The 18842-nt window shown below is 39.3% G+C and overlaps 1 protein-coding gene across 11 annotated transcripts in view; it reads right to left on the reverse strand.

Annotated features, from left to right (window-relative positions):
• The window catches only part of DMD (dystrophin), a 1298312-nt gene that overhangs the window by 872495 nt on the left and 406975 nt on the right, over positions 1 to 18842 (reverse strand). For 10 of the 11 annotated variants that reach the window (XM_075033523.1, XM_075033524.1, XM_075033521.1 and 7 more), the window contains exon 7: positions 10717 to 10835. In XM_075033523.1, coding sequence (XP_074889624.1) covers positions 10717 to 10835 — 119 coding nt within the window. Of the gene's footprint in view, positions 1 to 10716; positions 10836 to 14447; positions 14535 to 18842 lie in introns of those variants that run through there. The other variant, XM_075033526.1, reaches the window with a different exon arrangement.

Raw genomic sequence — 18842 nt, forward strand, 5'->3', positions numbered from 1 at the left:
ATCCTTCCATTTGTGACGAAATGAAAAATACAGAAGTCTCAAGATACCTGTATGAGTTTTTCCTCTTAAGTAATCTCTTTAGCAGCTTTTCAAATCAATATTAACAGACAGGCAGATCCTGTTATCTTTGCAGAGGAATATCCCAAGTTGCTTATGGGTTTTCCAAATACAGCAAATTCTTTCAGTTATCAAAAAAGTGAAAGCAATGAAGATACCCAACAGGGGGTTTTGGTTAATCTTAAGCAAAAGTCCTCTAGATTTTTTTATAGAGTATTAACTTCCAAGTGTCATCTCCCATACTCTAGAATTCTTCATGTGAGCCATTTCTATTTTCAGAAAGCCTTTTATTAATTATATGTATATTTATACATGTATTACAATGCTGAAGGTACAGATTATGTAATACTATTGTAGGAAACAGGATTCTAAGATCAAAGTAGAATATTTTGATCTGGGCCTATTCTTAGTTGGAAGAAATACTCTTTAGTTACAAGTAGTAGATTAAAACCTGCTCTACCAAATAAATCTCCTTACTTCAAATGAAATCTAAGATCTAATATAGGCTTTTTGATGGCTGAACAGTGCTTTCACATCTTTTTAAATTATCATGTGATAAAATATCCAGTAAAGATATATGCATTGCTATGCACCACTAGAAACTTGTCAGACTACATGTTGAGTGTTTACCTAAATAATCCCCCTTCTTCGTGATTTTAAGACTAATATAGACTTATTTCATTCTGTCTTGATGCATCAGACAACATAATTCTGTTCTAATTGATCTCTTCTCAGTTGTCTTCCATTAGTGATTTTTTTGAGCAACCAAGAACTACGTGCACAATTCCAAAGGGCTTCATTCATTCAATTACAGAGTTAAAAAAAGCATGCTATAAATAAACATCATTAATTTTAACCTGAAGTATGGATTAGGGGTACAGCAACTCCCAGCAGAAGACACACTATATAAGCAATTAAAACACATAAGAAATTTGGGAAGGAAATAACATAAGAGTGAACCTGGATGAATATTTTAACACACAGAAATGATTCATTTGGAAAAACAATGTTAAAACACAGCATTAGTAATGATGAACAGAAAATTAAACATAATGTGATATAGTGGCAAAGAAACCTATGTGATTATTTGTCAGAGCAGACTAATTACGATTTGATAGACAGTTCTGAGTATTGTGGTCAATGGCTCGATGTCTGAGTGGAGACCAGGGGCAAGTGGCATTCCTCAGGGGTCAGTATTGGGACCAGCGCTGTTTAATATCTTTATCAGTGACACAGACAGTGGGATCAAGTGCACCCTCAGCAAGTTTGCCGACGACACCAAGCTGTGTGATGCGGTCGACACGCTGGAGGGAAGGGATGCCATCCAGAGGGACCTGGACAGGCTTGAGAGGTGGGCCTGTGCCAACCTCATGAAGTTCAACAAGGCCAAGTGCAAGGTCCTGCACATGGGTCAGGGCAATCCCAAGCACAAAGACAGGCTGGGCGATGAGTGGATTGAGAGCAGCCCTGCGGAGAAGGACTTGGGGGTATTAGTGGATGAAAAACTGAGTATGAGCCAGCAATGTGCGCTCACTGCCCAGAAAGCCAATTGCATCCTGAGCTGCATCAAAAGAAGTGTGGCCAGCAGGTCAAGGGAGGTGATTCTCCCCCTCTACTCCACTCTGGCAAGACCCCACCTGCAGTACTGTGTTCAGCTCTGGGGCCCCCAACATAAGAAAGACATAGACCTGCTTGAGTGGGTCCAGAGGAGGGCTACAAAGATGATCAGGGGGCTGGAACACCTCTCCTATGAGGACAGGCTGAGAGAGTTGGGGTTGTTCAGCCTGGAGATGAAAAGGCTCCAGGGAGACCTTATGGCAGCCTGCCAGTACTTAAAGGGGGCCTACAGGAAAGATGGGGAAGGACTCTGTCAGGGAGTGTAGTGGTAGGATGAAGGGTAACAGTTATGAACTGAAAGAGGGAAGATTTAGATTAGACATTAGGAAAAAAATCTTTACTGTGAAGGTGGTGAGGCACTGGCACAGGTTGCCCAGAGAAGTTGTGGCTGCCCCCTCCCTGGCAGTGTTCAAGGCCAGGTTGGACGGGGCTTTGAGCAACCTGGTCTAGTGGAAGGTGTCCCTGCCCATGGCAGGGGGGTTGGAACTAGGTGATCTTTAAGGTCCCTTCCAACCCAAACCATGCTATGATTCTGTGATATATCATACACATGTGCAAGGGTTGACAAAGTATTAAGATAGAGCCTGTAGAAAACCATTATGCCCTAGACGAAACGTTTGTTAAGTCCTTTTCCTCCTAATATTGTTACTTCTGTTCATACAGTCTACACGATCTCCAAAACTTCTGTGTATCCCTTGAGTCTTAGCTCTCCATAATTTCTAGCAATCACAAAAAACAGTGGTTGTTCCTGTCTTAACGCAGAAGAAAAAATTTAGACCAGGGGAGGAACCTTCCATATACTGATCCTTACATCTAACAGTTGCTGAACTACCTACAACAGCAGCTGCAATGCAGTTACTAAAGAGCTCTTTATAATTCAAGTTCAGTACTTCAAATGATATTGTAATCTGCAAATCCATTGTGATAGAAAAATCTTATAACTTTTTGTAAAGTATGTGCCCTGCTCCCAATTAAATCCCAGTTATTTTAAGTTTTCCCACTGATAAGACAGGCCTGTTTTGTCCTTGAGTCTCTTAACACAGTACCCTTCAAGTCATTTATTTCCATGAAAATCTGTAAAAGTTACTGATTGTCGAGTAGTCTCTTGGTAATTAAATTGCTCACAGGTCAATGAGGTAGTAATAAATCTATTCATAAATATGGAAGAGAAAGTGGCTTTAGGTGGAGGCAAGTGAATTTACTACTTTTGCTGACTATTTCTATTTGCTTGAGCCTGCAAAGAAAAAGCAGGACTTTCATCTTATCAGTAGGAAAATAAGAAATGTAGTTTAATTTTGGGGGCAAATATTTTTCAAAAGGAACTGTGAAGTAAAATATTACAACAGGAATATAGATCAGGCTAGCAACCACTTGAACAACCTATTTGGATTACAAATTCATTCAGATAAAAGTTTACCTATGGCACTACATAATAATAAAATATACAATTTATTTGGTATTTTTTAAAGTTATTTCCACAGCTTTTCTCTTGCTCTGTGTTTCAGAGCTGTGCTATGAACTAAAGACAGAGTACATGATATGGCATGATGACATATTCAGCACTTAGAGCTGCAATTTATAATGACAAACAGTAAAGCAATAGTTTAAGTGTTGTGTTTTTACTGTTGTACTTCAATGCTGTAACAATGCTAATGCAAGCTCACCTCTGCTATATGTAGTTCCCATAGAAGGAATGCTTAGAGATAAGCAGAATTCACATTCCTAAACATGAACAAGACTTGAAGAGACTAATCCAACACATTTTTCCTGTATTTTTTTTTTTAAATGAGAATTTTAAGACTCCAATAAAAACAGCAGGGAGAGGAGACATGATTAGGAGTTCTTAATTCCTTTTAAGGGATTTATCATCTTCTTGTTTTGAACAGTACTGCTAAGAGCTAACTACTACTCACTGACTAGCTTGATACAGGACATAATTTTACAAATCAGTGTCTGAACCAAAACCATCCACTAATCATACATTCCACAGAAACACTAAAAATGCACAGCTGCAGAATACCTCAACAGAGCAGGTAACAATGCTCAGAAAACACAAGTTAGATACAATGGCTTTGATAGTTTATATGAGTATATATGTACACTGCATTTTATACTGTTACTTTCAAAGTAGAAATAAAAGCAACCCAGAAATTAGATATTTTATATATATATATAAAACTGATGACTTAACGCAAATTTTTCTGACCCTCAGAAAGAGAATTTTTGTTTTGCATTACCTAGGTCATATACACAGGTTCAAATACTGACAGCATACTGAATATTCAGACCAGAAAATATACACAGTTCTCAAACAAACTTCTGTTGTCACTAAAGATATGGCTAAAATAATTAACATATCCATCAATCTTGCAACTTGATATATCATGAAATTGGCAATAGGAATGAAGACCCCTGCTGATCTGCATTTGTTTTCCTAAATAGCTGTGTAACAGACTCCAGACACTATGACAGTTTCCCAACTGAAAATTTACTGCTAGTACCAAGTTGGTGGCATTAGCTTAAAAGGCAGTTCCAGACCTAAATCTGTTCAAATATTTATGGGCAAAGTCCAGTAACAACATCTTGTAGCAATTTACTTATTACTGTGAATCCTGTAGACTTTCCTCTAATGTAACCAAAAGTATTCCATGATTTGAGAACTAAAAGGAGACTGAAGAAAACTATACTTTTTTATTTTATTTTCTAACCATTATAAGGTTTTTGTGCAACTGAAATAATGATTTCTAAGCTTGATCCAGCATTTTTCTTGACTATTCTCAGCAGAATGGTATCACATATAGCTCTTGTGATTTGTCCCCCACTGCCTTTAAAAAAAAAAAATCAAAAAAAAATCCCCCACACTAACACTGTACTAGGTAAAAAAAAAAACATTTCTAAACTTTAGGGCATGATAGAAAACATATCTTCTCATACTCCCTTGACATGAGCCATAATAGCAAGGGCAATAAAATGAACTGAAAAACAGTATTACCACTGTATACCACTACTGAGTACAGACAGGGTTAACAACGTCATGAACTACAATGCTGACAGGTTTTTTCCCCTCTCTTCTCTGTGCTACAGGTATGGTAGAACCCATTACTGTTGAGATACAGAAGTATACAAAGTCAAGATCAAACAAAAAGTTGTCAAATGGAAAACTGTCTGAGTCTCATTATCACTTAATAATGGTGCCAAAACCTCATGTCATCAGTGCAAATTAAGGAAAAATATGGAAAATGTGACTGGGATGGATTAAACGAGGTTTTTATCAGGCTACACAGTAAAGTGTAAGAAACTGGATAATTACTTCACCTAAAAAGGATAGCAGAAATGCCATTATATAACTTCACAGTCTATTTATTATCGGGCTAGCACAAACAAGCACAAGACCCAGAAAAACGACAGCAGGGACAAGTTCATTAAACTAAGAATCAGATGTTTATTGCTAGAAGGAAGCACACAAACACTTCATCTCCTGCTGCTGCTGTCACCACACTCACACTCAGTTGCAAGGGGAAAGAGGACACAGCTCAGATGTGTTCCCAGATTCAGTTTTGAGAGCACATTCCCTATGGTTCCTCAAAAGATCCTTCTGCTTCTATATGGCATATGTATTTTATCCCAAAGTAAAAAGTCAGTATACAGCCAATAACACGTAACTGCTTCATGTTGCTGACCATAACGCATTTGTTGCCGCTTGCTTGGTGAGATTTAAAGAGATGCTCATGAAAAAGTGGATGCACAACAAGGAACATGGTAGCTTTTAGTATATTTTCTGAAGTTTGTATGTGAAAAATGGAATCGTGTTTCTCTACAACTGTAACACATAAAATGATCACGAAGAATCAGTTAACTACTAAAAGATAGAACTGCAGGTACTGGTAATTAGATGTTATTAAAAGATACAGACTAGTCTTAACAGCTTGATAAATTGTTCAAGCTTTCATATATACAAGTTATAATTGCTAACGTCATCATAATTTGCTTGATTCGCTTAATTTTAAGTCTTTTGCTGAAATTAGCTAAAGTGAATCCATACCAACAAAGACGGCAAATTATCTCCATCCCTACTCATTCCCTGTACATAACAGTAGTTTAGAATAATGAGTGAGGAATGTAGGGAGCTGAAGACTAAGTTTATAATTTTTAAAAGAAAAATGTTCAGAGGGTTATATTATTTATGTCTATAATACTCTAAATTCAAGAGAGCAGTCAGAGATTAACCACCTGAATTATTTACATTGAAAACAATCAACCAAAATCTTTTCAGAAGTCAGCAACTCAAATTTACATCCAGAATATCACGATAGTCATCACAAAGGTGTGACAAAACAGTTGAACATTTTCCTTAGTTTTACCAAGAGTAATGGTCTTCAAAAAAAAAGAGAAAGAAAATAAAATAATGTTAAAAAAACCCACATTACTGTAGCAGAAGTTTTCCATATGCTAGCTTTGCCATTCAAATCTGAACAAAAAATCACTATTAAAATTACCGGGGTTTGGCAATGTTCATCTCTTGATATTTTTACTTGAATGAGACATGACTGGAAGCCCACAAATATTAATTTTGAACAAGCAAAGGAAAATGTTTTTTTTGAAAGGATCAGAGAGTATTATCAAGATTTAAAACATCTTACCTGCATAATCATAAATGTCTTACAACGAAAGGTCACTGTGAGTTATGTAGGCATACTTTGGCCTAAGAAGTTTGATTTGCAAACACATTTTTCCTTTTGAATCCTGCCCACTAACCTCTAGGTCTTTATTGACTTTCTTCTAAATAACACTTTCGACCATCCATCAATTTCCCCCACACCTTCCTATTTTTTGCCTTGTTATCTTTCATACACTACAGTAGTGAACACCAGATAGACATATAAGCCTGATTACATGTCACTCACTGGCAAGATTCAATCAAAGAGATCACAGAATATCTCAAGTTGAAAGGGACCTATGAGGATCATCGAGTCCAACTCCCCACTCCTCACAAGACTACCTAAAACTAAACCATATGACTAAAAGCATCATCCAGATGTTCCTTGAACTCTGACGGCTTGGCGCTGTGACCACTTCCCTGGGGAGCCTGTTCCAGTGACTGATCACCCCTCCCCATGAAGAACCTTTTCCTCCTGTCCGATCTGAACTTCCCCTGACGGAGCTTCATTCCCTTTCCTCATGTCCTATCGCTGCTCACCAGAGAGAGGAGATCAACACGTCCCCCCTCCGCTTCCCCCTTTGAGGAAGCTGTAGACTGAGATGAGGTCACCCCTCAGCCTTCTCTTCTCCAAGCTGAACAAACCAAGTGAGCTCAGCCACACCTGTAAGTCTTGCCCTCAAGGCCCTTCACCATCTTGGTCGCCCTCCTCTGGACACACTCTAATAATTTGATTTTGTCTGTCTTATACTGCGGTGCCCAAAAACGCACACGATCACCTCCCTCGACCAGTTAGCGATGCTGTGCCTGATGCACCCCAGGACACAGTTGGCCCTTTTGGCTGTCAACAGTGTGCCTTGGCTCATGTTCAGCTTGCCAGCAACCCAAAACCCAGACTCATTCCCCAGTTTGTACATATTACCAGGATTACCCTGTCCCAGCTGCAGAATCTGGCACTTGCTCTTGTTAAATTTCATACAGCTGGTGACTGCCCACCTCTCTAGTCTATGCAGAGCTCTCTGTAAGGCCTCTCTACCCTCAAGGGAGTCCACAGCTACTCCTAATTTACCATCATTAACAAACAATGTACATTCAACTCCTGCATCCAGAATAGAGCTGAATCTTCCACTGCTTTTTTCATGACAGAAGAGAGGAAGGAAACCTGTCCCTTATGTTTTTCTACACACTTTTTCAACATCAGGGGTAAAAAAAAAACAACCAACAACAAAACAAAGAACCAACAGCTAAAATATATTTAAAATTTTTGCTGTGGAATGGGGTCAGCTTTCTCACCTCTTCTGTCTGAATAGGAAAGGGAAAAGGCTGGAATAAAGCTCCTACCATATATCTTATTCTTGCAGACAATTTTGTTCGCTTTTTCCCCCCAGTATTATGAGCATTTTGATTGCAGAACAGCTCTGCAGAGTTTATTCTATGCTGCATATGTAGCCTATTTTGGGAATTTATATCAAAACACAGTATCTTCAGATAACACCTGATTAATCACAATCTTTCCTTAGCTAATTTTGTTTAGAGGAAAGCTATAAGCAGAAAGACATATATCTTGCTATTTTTAAGAGGAAGTTAGTTTAGAGGAAGTTAGTAAGGTTACATACTCTGTGAAAACATTAACCAGCTTCACAGATAAGATACAAAGACAATGTATCAAAACAGGAACGAGGCAATTTTGTCAAACTACTTTAGGACCTGTGTATAAAATAAGAATTTCTTAAGAAGATGAAAGGACAGAGAAGCAGCATTTTACAGGAGATGCCTAGTGCTTTCTTCTGTGTTTTAAGATGCATGCATCATCGGTGTAAATAAAATTGGCTAAGGTAGGTTTTGTTAAGTTCACTTGCTTAAAAATTAAGCAAAGTGCCTGCTTTAAGATACACTACTAATGTAAAAAAAGCATTCCTAGTAGTCAATATGAGGAAATAACAAGAACCGTCATCTCTGCGTGAATCAAAATACAAGAGTTTTAACTTGTACAACACAGCTTTTACGGGAAATACTTAAACATAGTCCATATCTTAACCACTTTGGTTTTCTAGGTTATATATGAAGTTTGTTTGTTTGTGAGTTTGCTGATATTTCAAGTCTGTCCCATGAGCAGCTTTTAAAACATTGTTTCAGAATTTGATGTCCATTTCAATCACCAATGTCTGGCTGAATAAAAATATTTAATTTTCAAAATGTAATTGCTAAGACAGACTTCCTAGTCATCTGTTTCAAGATGTATCAATCATCAATACCTTCAGAACACAAACAAAAAACCCCAAACCCTTTCTTTTTTGACTATCCCATATGGTTGCAGAAGAATAGGGCTTTATTTAATAGTGACTTCCTTTTGACATAATATTTTCAAAATATCGAGACAGCAAACATTTAATTAACAAAAACAAATTCTAAAGTGTTCACAAATTACACACGTGCTGTTTTGACAAACATTAAGTTACATTAAAATAACGTTTCACCACTGAATGCATACTCTCTTTTTGTCCTAATATAGTAGCACTTTGCAGTTTTTATTAAGTTAGCAGCCAGAGAATAGACTGTTGTTACACGATATACTGTTAAGAGATATTTGAGTATCTAATTAGGAGAGGGGATAAATATAGAAAGTAAAATTACAGAAGTAGTATGCTGGAACCTTCAAACAAGATTCTTCACTCATGTACCAGTAATTCTACTTTTCAGTCTAGGAACAGATTATCATGAATGAAACTGTTACAGCTTCACAGATTCATACATTTTCAAATAGGTTCAGAATTTAGTTTTCTTTCAGAAAAGTTTGCAGTTTTTTATTTCTAGAGGAAAAAAAATAGGTGGCAAGCACCATGATTTACAACACTGAATAGCAAATAATAACAGCAGACATTTGGAAAACCACCAATGTTTAAAAGTTTTTCAGTTGTTGGCTAAACAACTGCAAGTATCTTTGCCAAAACCAGAATAAAATGTCTAATCAAAAGTGACTTTTGCATGCAGAAAATAACTTATTCACTAATCTATTTTAAGAAGAAAGTTGAACCAATTATAGCAAAAACTGTGACTATATCTATTCAGTTGTGCAACCCAGTTTTCAATTCGAATCTCATTCACAGCTTACAAGCTGAATCTCATGCTTTAGCATGTAGAAAGCCTGTTCCTCTTCCAGTGGCACACACAAATTCAGTTCTAGAGATGAAAGATAGTATACTAGCAAGCAATGCTGTACTGGTTTTACTGTGCATTTCTTCCACAAATTCCACTACAAACACCCTATACATTGCTTGTACAAGGGGAACTATTTGACTATTTTAAACCATGTCCTCTAGCAGTTTTTCACTCTACAAAGCAGTAAGGTCACAGAGAGAGAGCTTTATGATGTTCAACTACAGCATAAGCAGACAGTTTTTGCATACTTTTCCCCTAGGGAAATATACAGGATACAAGGTTATTAGTTCAATCTTGAGACATACCCTATTATATTTAAACATTAAGAGACCTGACGTTACATTTTAGACTCATATTTATGTTTTGTTACTTCTGTTTTTTCCCAGAAACTCACCACCAGGTGAGCCACTGAGAACAAACATATAGAAAACTGCATTTCTTACTGGCTTAACAGGAAATTGCATGAAAATATAGCATATGGATCATGGTGTGGAAAAAGACACCATATATATATACAAAGGTATATATAAAAAGGACAGCTGCCTTGTAGTAAAGAATGCTTTAGAAACATTCTCTGAGGGTAAATTACTTAGGCTCTCAGCAATGCAGAAAGTAGGGCAGAGAATATACAGAAATGGACAAAACCACAAAGATCATGTGAAAAACAAGGAATCCTTCAAACATGACTGCATAAGGAAGTACAAAAGATAGAGTTAAGGTAAAATGGACAAGTCTATCACATATAAGACTAAATGACAGTGATATGAGTCATGCCATCCTGATAAAATTTCAATATACAGAAGAAATATGTCATATTTTAAAGATACAAGTATCTAGAGTTCAAATACACATTTTGGATATATTTTAAAGGTAACTTGAACTCATAGTCTTTCCAGAAGATATAAAAGCTGAAGATGCTCTAAATCTTTGAAACAGAAATCAGCTACTTAGTGAGATACCTTTAATTCACTGCATGCACATTAAAGCTCTGGCCCCAAAGCTGGAAAAGAATTGCTTTAGAGCACGTACATAGAGACAGTTCTTATGCTATTTCAATAGAGCACAAAGGTGACATTAAAACATAAACAAACAAAGGATCTTGCTTCAGTTTATGATTTATCTGTAAAATGTGAAATTCTTGTGCAAAAAAAGTCAAATTAATTTACAATCAACTGCATAGAAAAACTGATTTTCCATTTAGACAAAAGAACACAATTTCTACTAACCTTCAGGATCAAGGAGTTTCTCTATGCCCAGGTGTTGCCTGGCTATGTTGAATGCATGGTCTAATCGTTGTACAGGTGACTGCTGAGAAGCAACAGCATTCCAATCAAACAGGTCTGGTCTAAAGCAAAAATAAGAGTAACAGTAAGTTTCTTCTTTTTTAGCAATAGATTTAATTACATATTTCTACAGCTATCTATCAGCATCAGCTACCTATTTTATTTTTTTAATGAAAGGGCTTGTTCAGTCAAAGCTGGAACTAATGAAGCTTGGGTTCTAATGGGTTTTCCATGTCCATCACCATCACATTAACCACATTTCTCATTCTCCACTAAGTCTCAACAGCCTATAACCTCACTCTCCCAAACTGCCCGTTTTAACCTGTAACGCTCTGCTCCTGTCACTGCCCAAAATGCCCTCAGCAGGCTTGCTCCCCTCTTCCAGTCCCGAAGAGGGCCTGGGTGAGAAGAATCACGCGCTGTGGTCGTGCACACTGGGACTGGCTCATGGCAGGCCAAGCAGGACAGAAAATTGCTGAGGTCATTTTGCAGCCTTCCTCCTCTCTCCAGCCACCAGTTTCTCACTTCACTTACTATTTCTAAGAATGTAATTGCTTCTAAGATTACCAGCTCGCTGCTATATCCGATTGAAATCGGTCAACAGGTTCAAAAATTCATGACCTGGGAACATAGGCAGCATAGCTGCACGTGCCACTTTCCTTACCGAAACCTTGCGAAAAACACACTTTTCATAAGAGTATAAAACTGTAGTCTGATCATAGGTTTTAGCTGATAGGAGCAAAAGCACTACAGCACAATTTAAATGCTCTTGCAGGAAAAGACAGAATGACCAAAAATTAATTATAGCTCCGATACACAATCTGAGCCCTTGTATTATCAGTTGCACTATTTGCAATATAAATAATGTTAATACACTGTGATCTTTGGCATTTCATCTGAGAGTTATCCATTAGGAGATCAGAATTTGTTATCAGGCACTCGGGGAAAAAAGTTTAATCAGGTATTCTGTAATTAACATGCATATAATATGAAGAAAAACAACCACACTATTTGTGACTTTGATACAACATTCTAAATCAGAAAACATTTAAACATATAATTTTACTTAGAGATAAATCAAGTATGTTATTTATACAAATTAAAGTGTTGCAATTAGTTATGACAGATTTACTTACATTTTTATTAATTTTAAAAGTACATTTTAAACAGTCTCCCATAGTTATAATAGAGGGCAAAAATGTTCACTACATCTTACTGAAATAACACCAAGAAAGCAAAGGAAAAATGCCATTTATTTAGTAGTAATTTCCCAGTTATGCATCTTTGCTGTCCAACTTTTTTCTGAGAGGGTAGTGATTTCCATAGGAACCATTAAGTTATTCTAGCGTATTTTGCTTCTCTATGCAGAGGTTCTTAAGAACAGAGGTTTCTCCTTCCCACATGCAGAACAACTTCAGAAAATTAAATTCACCTGGGGGCAGGATGGGGAAGGGAGAGGAAACTTAGGTGATAATCTCTGTTTCTAGTCATGGATGCATTGTCTGTGATCTCATAGACAAGAACAATAACATAGGCAATAACATTTAGAATTATTCATTGAGGAATAACACAATATTGTCTCATTCCTCTTGAAAAACCTCTGTCATCATTAATAATATCTTAGATGTTCAATTTCATCCAACTTCTCAATTGCATAATCCAGGCTCTTCCCCTATTCCAACAGCAATTTAACTTTCCAGATTTTCCCTTTTTTGAAAGAATACTTGACTATACACTTTTCAGTAGCACCATCAGTAGACTAAGAGTGCCATAATGTCAGCTTGAAGCATCAGCTTCTCAGTGCTATGTGTCTAGATGTTTTGCTGGGTATATTTATGCAGCAATACTGCCAAGCATGATTGCAGGGGGTATTACAGCCTAGAAGATTAAGAATTGTGGTATATGGCAAATAGCTTTTAAAAGTCCCTGAAACAACACTGAAACAGAGTTTCAGGTAACAATTATTATTAGCTTTCTAAGGAGTTTTAAATACAGGCATGAGCAGGTATGAAATAGTAGAGATGAGAAATAAAACAGAATACTGATTCTCTGCCTTCATTTGCTCTCTGCCTATTGTTCAAATTGTACAAAGAGAGAGGAAGTTTGCTCTCCCATCTGCAGCTTAGTTCATGTCTGACAGGGAGTAAAGCCAAGGAGACATAACTAGCAGTCTTCACTCCTCTCACTGAGCACATATAAGCATATGCATGTTTAAAGAAGTTAGAATTAACTAGAATATGTTGAATTCCACCTAGCTGCTCACCAATCAGCTAAAACAGCACTGATCTTGTATTAGTTTATGACAAGGCCATGGAGAGCCAAAATTGAAAGGATTAAAGGCTTCAGTGGAGAAGTTCTGTATTGTAAAACCAAAATTTATATCAAACACAAGGTAAATTCTGTACCTGCAGTTCTTTCTTATAACTAGCAACAAGGAAAAAAAAAAGGGAAAACAAACCTGACTTTTTTTATAATATAGTTGCAAGAAAAATAGTTGGTCATAAAGTACAAGAAGGATTTACCACCCCACCCCCTTACATATTTTATGGTGGACATAGATCAGCTGGGGTAAGAAAATTGAATCTGGAGTATACTAACACCAAACAAATCCAGACATATTTAAGTCATGCATAAGAGAAACCACAGTTACTACAAAAAGCAACAGGTTCCCATCTGATTTAAAACCAGCAACAAAACAAAACTCAGAAGCGGCAGACAACTGTGTCCAGTAACTCCATCCCACCACAGTGCTCTGTTCCTAGCCGCAGCCCCTATCAGCAATACAGTTTCAAAACACATCTTCAAAGTTAACTCTTATTTTTCCCCAGATACCACCTGCTAAATCTTTGTCAAAACAGAAAGCTAATTATCATGAGTGCAGATATAGATATTAAGACCAAATAACCCCCAGAAGAGTTTATAAGTAGTGAAGAAAAACTAAACAGCATTTCTGGGGGTTGGTTTCTCTACTTACTAAAGAACATGTTTATTCACTCCAGTAAGTTTTTTTCCCCATGAACCTGAAGTGACATAATCTAAGATGCATATGGCATTGAATCCTGAAAAGGTAATGAATTTTGCAGAGGTGTCGATGCAAGAAAAGTAAGAGAAACAAAACATACACTCCAGAGGGAGAGTTCTGAAGGAAGGAAATAAAACATTTTGAAGATACTTTAACATCACAGGTTGTATTGTTTTAATTTCTTCAGAATCTCTGAAGTGACTCATTTCTAAAGTATCACAAGCCTTTAAAACAGCAACATTTATAACTTACATAACCTTCAGTAAAAAATAATTACACAAAGGTAATTATGAACATCACAAAGAAACACCATGCATGTTTTAATAGGTCATTTTCTTAAGCTGTATTAACATCTAGCTAAGATTATAACACAATTAGAATTGGTCTATCATAAAATAATTTAGCAAAAGAGCAACTTACAGATCTAATTCACAAAAATTTTCTATCAGCATACGTAGAAAGGAGCCATACTTAGATCATAAAAGTTTCTATCTCCTTTTCAAGAGAAAAGTTGTGGTTTTCTTGTTGTTCTAGCTTTACTTACACGAGAAAATCTTACATATATCTTCAGTACTCTCACAATTAAAACAAACCAGGAGCCAATAACTAGCATATAACTTAGTGACTTGCTACAATAAAAGTATTTTCATACCTCTTCATACTATTGCTTTTACTTCTACATTGCCTTTAACTTACTGAAGAAAAACTTCTGCTGCTTCTTTCCAGGACCTCTTTTGAATGCCATTTTCCTTCTCATCTCCTCACTCTGCCACCCTGAAGCAGAAACAGCTGCAATAAAGTGCTCATTTCTAAGGCAGTCACCTGGCCTAAGTTCAAGCATTTTAAAGAAGCAAGGAGGAAGCTAATGAATGCCACTTGTTCCCACTTCAAAATCCTGATTAAAGGGCCGGGGGGGAGGGGGAGAAAGCCTCAACACATTTAGAAGAAAGAGGAAAAGCTCTCTCTGATATCCATCTGGAGAAAAAAAGATTACAAGAAGTAAACAGGGAAAGCTGTCTGTGACCTGGAGCCTGAAGTGGGGAGAGTCAACTGTAGCAGGACTGACCTATCTTCCTTAGCAAAATATTTTAGTTTCTGTATATTCCTAGGGCAATGGTACCACTCCACATCTGCTGCCCTGTTTATTCGGCTCAATAGAGAAAATACCTTTCAAGGAACCACATCCCAAGTTTATATTCTGAAAATTCACACTCTAGGCCCCTCAATGCCACACTGACGTACCCTTGTAGCTTTGCCAAGTAACCTGTGCTCCACTGCTCGTCACAATCGGTTTTAAACGCAATTGCTAAGGAGCCTAAACGTCCATAGAGAGATGGTGATATCTATTTGTTTGGGGGTTGTGTCACAACGTTTTAGTAGCGGGGGAGGGGCCGCAGGGCCAGCTCCTGAGAGAAGCTGCTAGAAGCTTCCCCGGCTCCAAGATGGACCCACCTCTGGCCCAGGCTGAGCCCGTCAGCGACAGCGGAAACACCTGTGGAGAGCAGATTTAAGAGGGGAAACCTGCAGCTGGGGAGGAGATTGGAATGTGAAACCCCTGTGCAGGTTTGAAGGTCAGCGAAGAAGGAGGGAGAGGAGGCGCAGGGGAGGAGGTTGATGCCCCCACAGCCCACGGTGAGATGGCGGGCTGTCCCCCCAGCCCATGGAGGGGAGTGGGGGAGCAGATGCCCACCTGCAGCCCGGGGAGAGAGGAGCCCACGCCGGAGCAGGGGGATGCCCCCCAAGATGGCCGCCGCTCCCTGGGAAAGCCTGTGCTGGAGCAGTTGGCGCCTGAAGGACTGCAGCCCATTGAAGGGACCAATGCTGGAGCAGTTCGTGAAGAACTGCAGCCCATGAGAAGGACTCACGTTGGAAAAGTTCGTGGAGGACTGTCTCCTGTGGGAGGGACCCCAGGCTGAAGCAGGGGATGAGTGAGGGGTCCTGCCTCTGAGGAGGAAGGAGCAGCAGGGACAAGGTGTGAGGAGCTGACCCCAACCCCCATTTCCCATCCCCCTGCGCTGCTGGGGGGAGGAGGGAGAGAAAACCGGGAATGGAGTTGAGGTGGGAAGGAGGGAGGGGTGGGGGGAAGGTGTTCTAAGGTTTGGGTTTACTTCTCCGTATCCTTGTTTTGATTTGTAGTAAATTAACTTGATTTTGTTTCTTCCTCAAGTTGAGCCTGTCTTTTGCCTGTGACTGTAAGTGATGAGTGATGGGTTAACCCTGGCTGGACGCCAGGTGCCCACCAAAGCCATTCTATCACTCCTCCTCCTCAGCTGGACAGGGGAGAGAAAATATAACAAAGAGCTTGTGGGTCGAGATAAGCACAGGAGAGATCACTCACCAATTACCATCAAGGGCAAAACAGACTCAGCTTGGGGAAAATTAACTCAATTTATTACAAATCAACCAGAGTAAGGTAATGAGAAATAAAACCAAATCTAAGAACACCTTACCTCCACCCCTCCCTTCTTCCCAGGCACAACTTCACTCCCGGATTCTCTACCAAGCCCCCCCCTGCCCCCAGTGGCACAGGGGGATGGGGTTTACAATCATTTAATCACGTGTTATTTTCTGCTGCCTCATCCTCCTCAGGGGGAGGGCTCATCACACTCTTCCCCTGCTCCAGTGTGGGGTCCCACCCATGGGAGACAGTCCTCCATGAACTTCTCCAATGTGGGAGACAGTCCTCCACGAACTTTTCCAACGTGAGTCCTTCCCATGGGCTGCAGTTCTTCACAAACTGCTCCAACATGGGTCCTTTCCACAGTGTGCAGTCCTTCAGGAGCATGCTGCTCCAGAGTAGGTCCCCCAGAGGGTCACAAGTCCTGCCAGAAAACCTGCTCCGTGGGCTCATCTCTCCACAGATCCACAGGTCCTGCCAGGAGCCTGCTCCAGCATGGGGTTCCCACAAGGTCACAGCCTCCTTCGGGCATCCCCCTGCTCCGGCGTGGGGTCCTCCCTGGGCTGCAGGTGGAGATCTGCTCCACTGTGGACCTCCATGGACTGCAGGGGGACAGCCTGCCTCACCGTGGTCTTCACTACAGGCTGCAGGGGAATCTCCACTCCTGTGCCTGGAGCATCTCCTCCCCCTCCTTCTTCACTGACCTTGGTGTCTGCAGGGTTGTTTCTCTTACATGTTCTCACTCCTCTCTCCGGCAGCTGTTTTCTTCCTCTGTCCCATCTTTTTCCTTCTTAAAAGTGTTATCACAGAGGCGTTACCACTATTGCTGATTGGCTCGGCCTTGGCCGGCGGCAGGTCCATCTTAGAGCTGGCTGGTATAGGCTCTCTCTCGAACACAGGGGAAGCTTCCAGCAGCTTCTAACAGAAGCCACCCCTGTAACACCCCCACCCCCCCACCCCCCCCCCCCCCGCTACAAAAACCTTGCCACACAAAGCCAATACATTTAGTGATTAAAGTTCAGAAGAAAAGTGGTGTGTCTTGGGTCTTGGACACTTGCCTCAGGAAATCTGAATGCACACTCACCATTTCCCAAATGAGTGCACTAACTACTGGGCAACAGACAAGACTTTGTGGAGTAATTCTTTTTCACTTCTATTGAAGATAGGCTCACTGTGCAGAAAGCTATGCAAGATTTATGGCAGCAAACACAAAAGAGTAAAAGTTTTGTATCTCTGTTTTAGAAAACCTGAATAAAGTGCATAAATTGTAGTGAGCAGGAAATGAATGTTCACAACTGGTGAACTGTGAAGTGAACTGAACACAGCAGTGCAAAAAGTATGACATACAGACACTTAGAGATTTGTCTAGACCATCCCAATGTGGCTTAGGCAGGGAACTGCCTTCCCCAGCTAGGGACTGCTCCTGAATAAGGTCCTCTCTTCAGACTTCTGGAGCTCTTCTTACAAAGAGGGACAAAAAGGACTTTCCAAATTCTTATCTCAGACACCAAATGATATTACACAGTCATGTAGAGCACACAACCTGAATATCTGAGTATCAGATACCCTAATCAGGAAACAGGCAGCCTGATATTCTGTCTATGTGAAAAGATGTGCCACCACTTTGGCCTTCTGCTGCACTCATACGCTGAAAATGAAATCAAGGTAGTTACAATGCCATAGAGTGCTACTGGTTTTAGCCTTTGAGTCTACACTGATAATTAGTTATCTGATATCATTTCAGCACAACTATTTTTTGGCATTTATGAAATAAAGTATTTTCCCTTTGAGTTGTATCTACTTTTTCTTCCATAGCTGTATCCAATGTAACAGAGGTAGCACTGTACCACCAAAAGTAGTAGGAATCACTCAGTCCTTTTTGTATCACAGAGTTCCTGTGTGACTTAAGTAACCTGGTGTTTGAGTTAAAACCACCATTTTCCCACTTAATAAAGCCATGTATAGACAATGTTTTAGGAAGATAAAAAAGTATTCACGCTCACAGAAATTATGTGTAAGCTCTCACACTGTAACAGAACTTCCGTGAAGGTAAGTGATACAGACGGACGAATATCCCACACAAAGGGTGTGTGTGTGTGTGTGTGTGTGTCTTGTTTTTAATCATCTACAAGTATGGAATCAGATCTTTAGAAAGAAAGATTCATTGAGTTCTACAGGATAATTGCATTCTTATATTCACGTCCATCAGAATGAAACCACTTATGAAATGAGAGACAGAGCAAATTAAAATGAGAAATGATCATCAGCGGAAATAAAAAAAAGTAAGTTTAGAGAGTGTTTGAAAAAACCTCACCAAACCACATTTTAATGAATGACCAATGAATAAAGTAGTTAAAATACAGTGACTATGTCACTAGCTTTTGATAGTTCTTATCTTATTTAGCTCCATAAATGCAGTTCTCCTAATACCTGCATAAACACTTGCACCAACACCAAGAAAGTACGAGCGCATCAATGGCAGAGTAACAGCAGGATGGTGGGAAAGCCAGTTGTTAATATTATAATACTGAACGAAGGTGAAAGACATACACGAAGCCTTTTTAGAGCATAATAAGTTCTTCCTTAAGATAATGCCTCATTCCTAACATGACAAGCAAACAGCACTTGTAATTGAATATTCCTGGACCT

The sequence above is a fragment of the Buteo buteo genome, chromosome 8 (genome assembly GCF_964188355.1).
Source record: "Buteo buteo chromosome 8, bButBut1.hap1.1, whole genome shotgun sequence".
In the NCBI taxonomy this organism is placed as follows: Eukaryota; Metazoa; Chordata; class Aves; order Accipitriformes; family Accipitridae; genus Buteo; species Buteo buteo.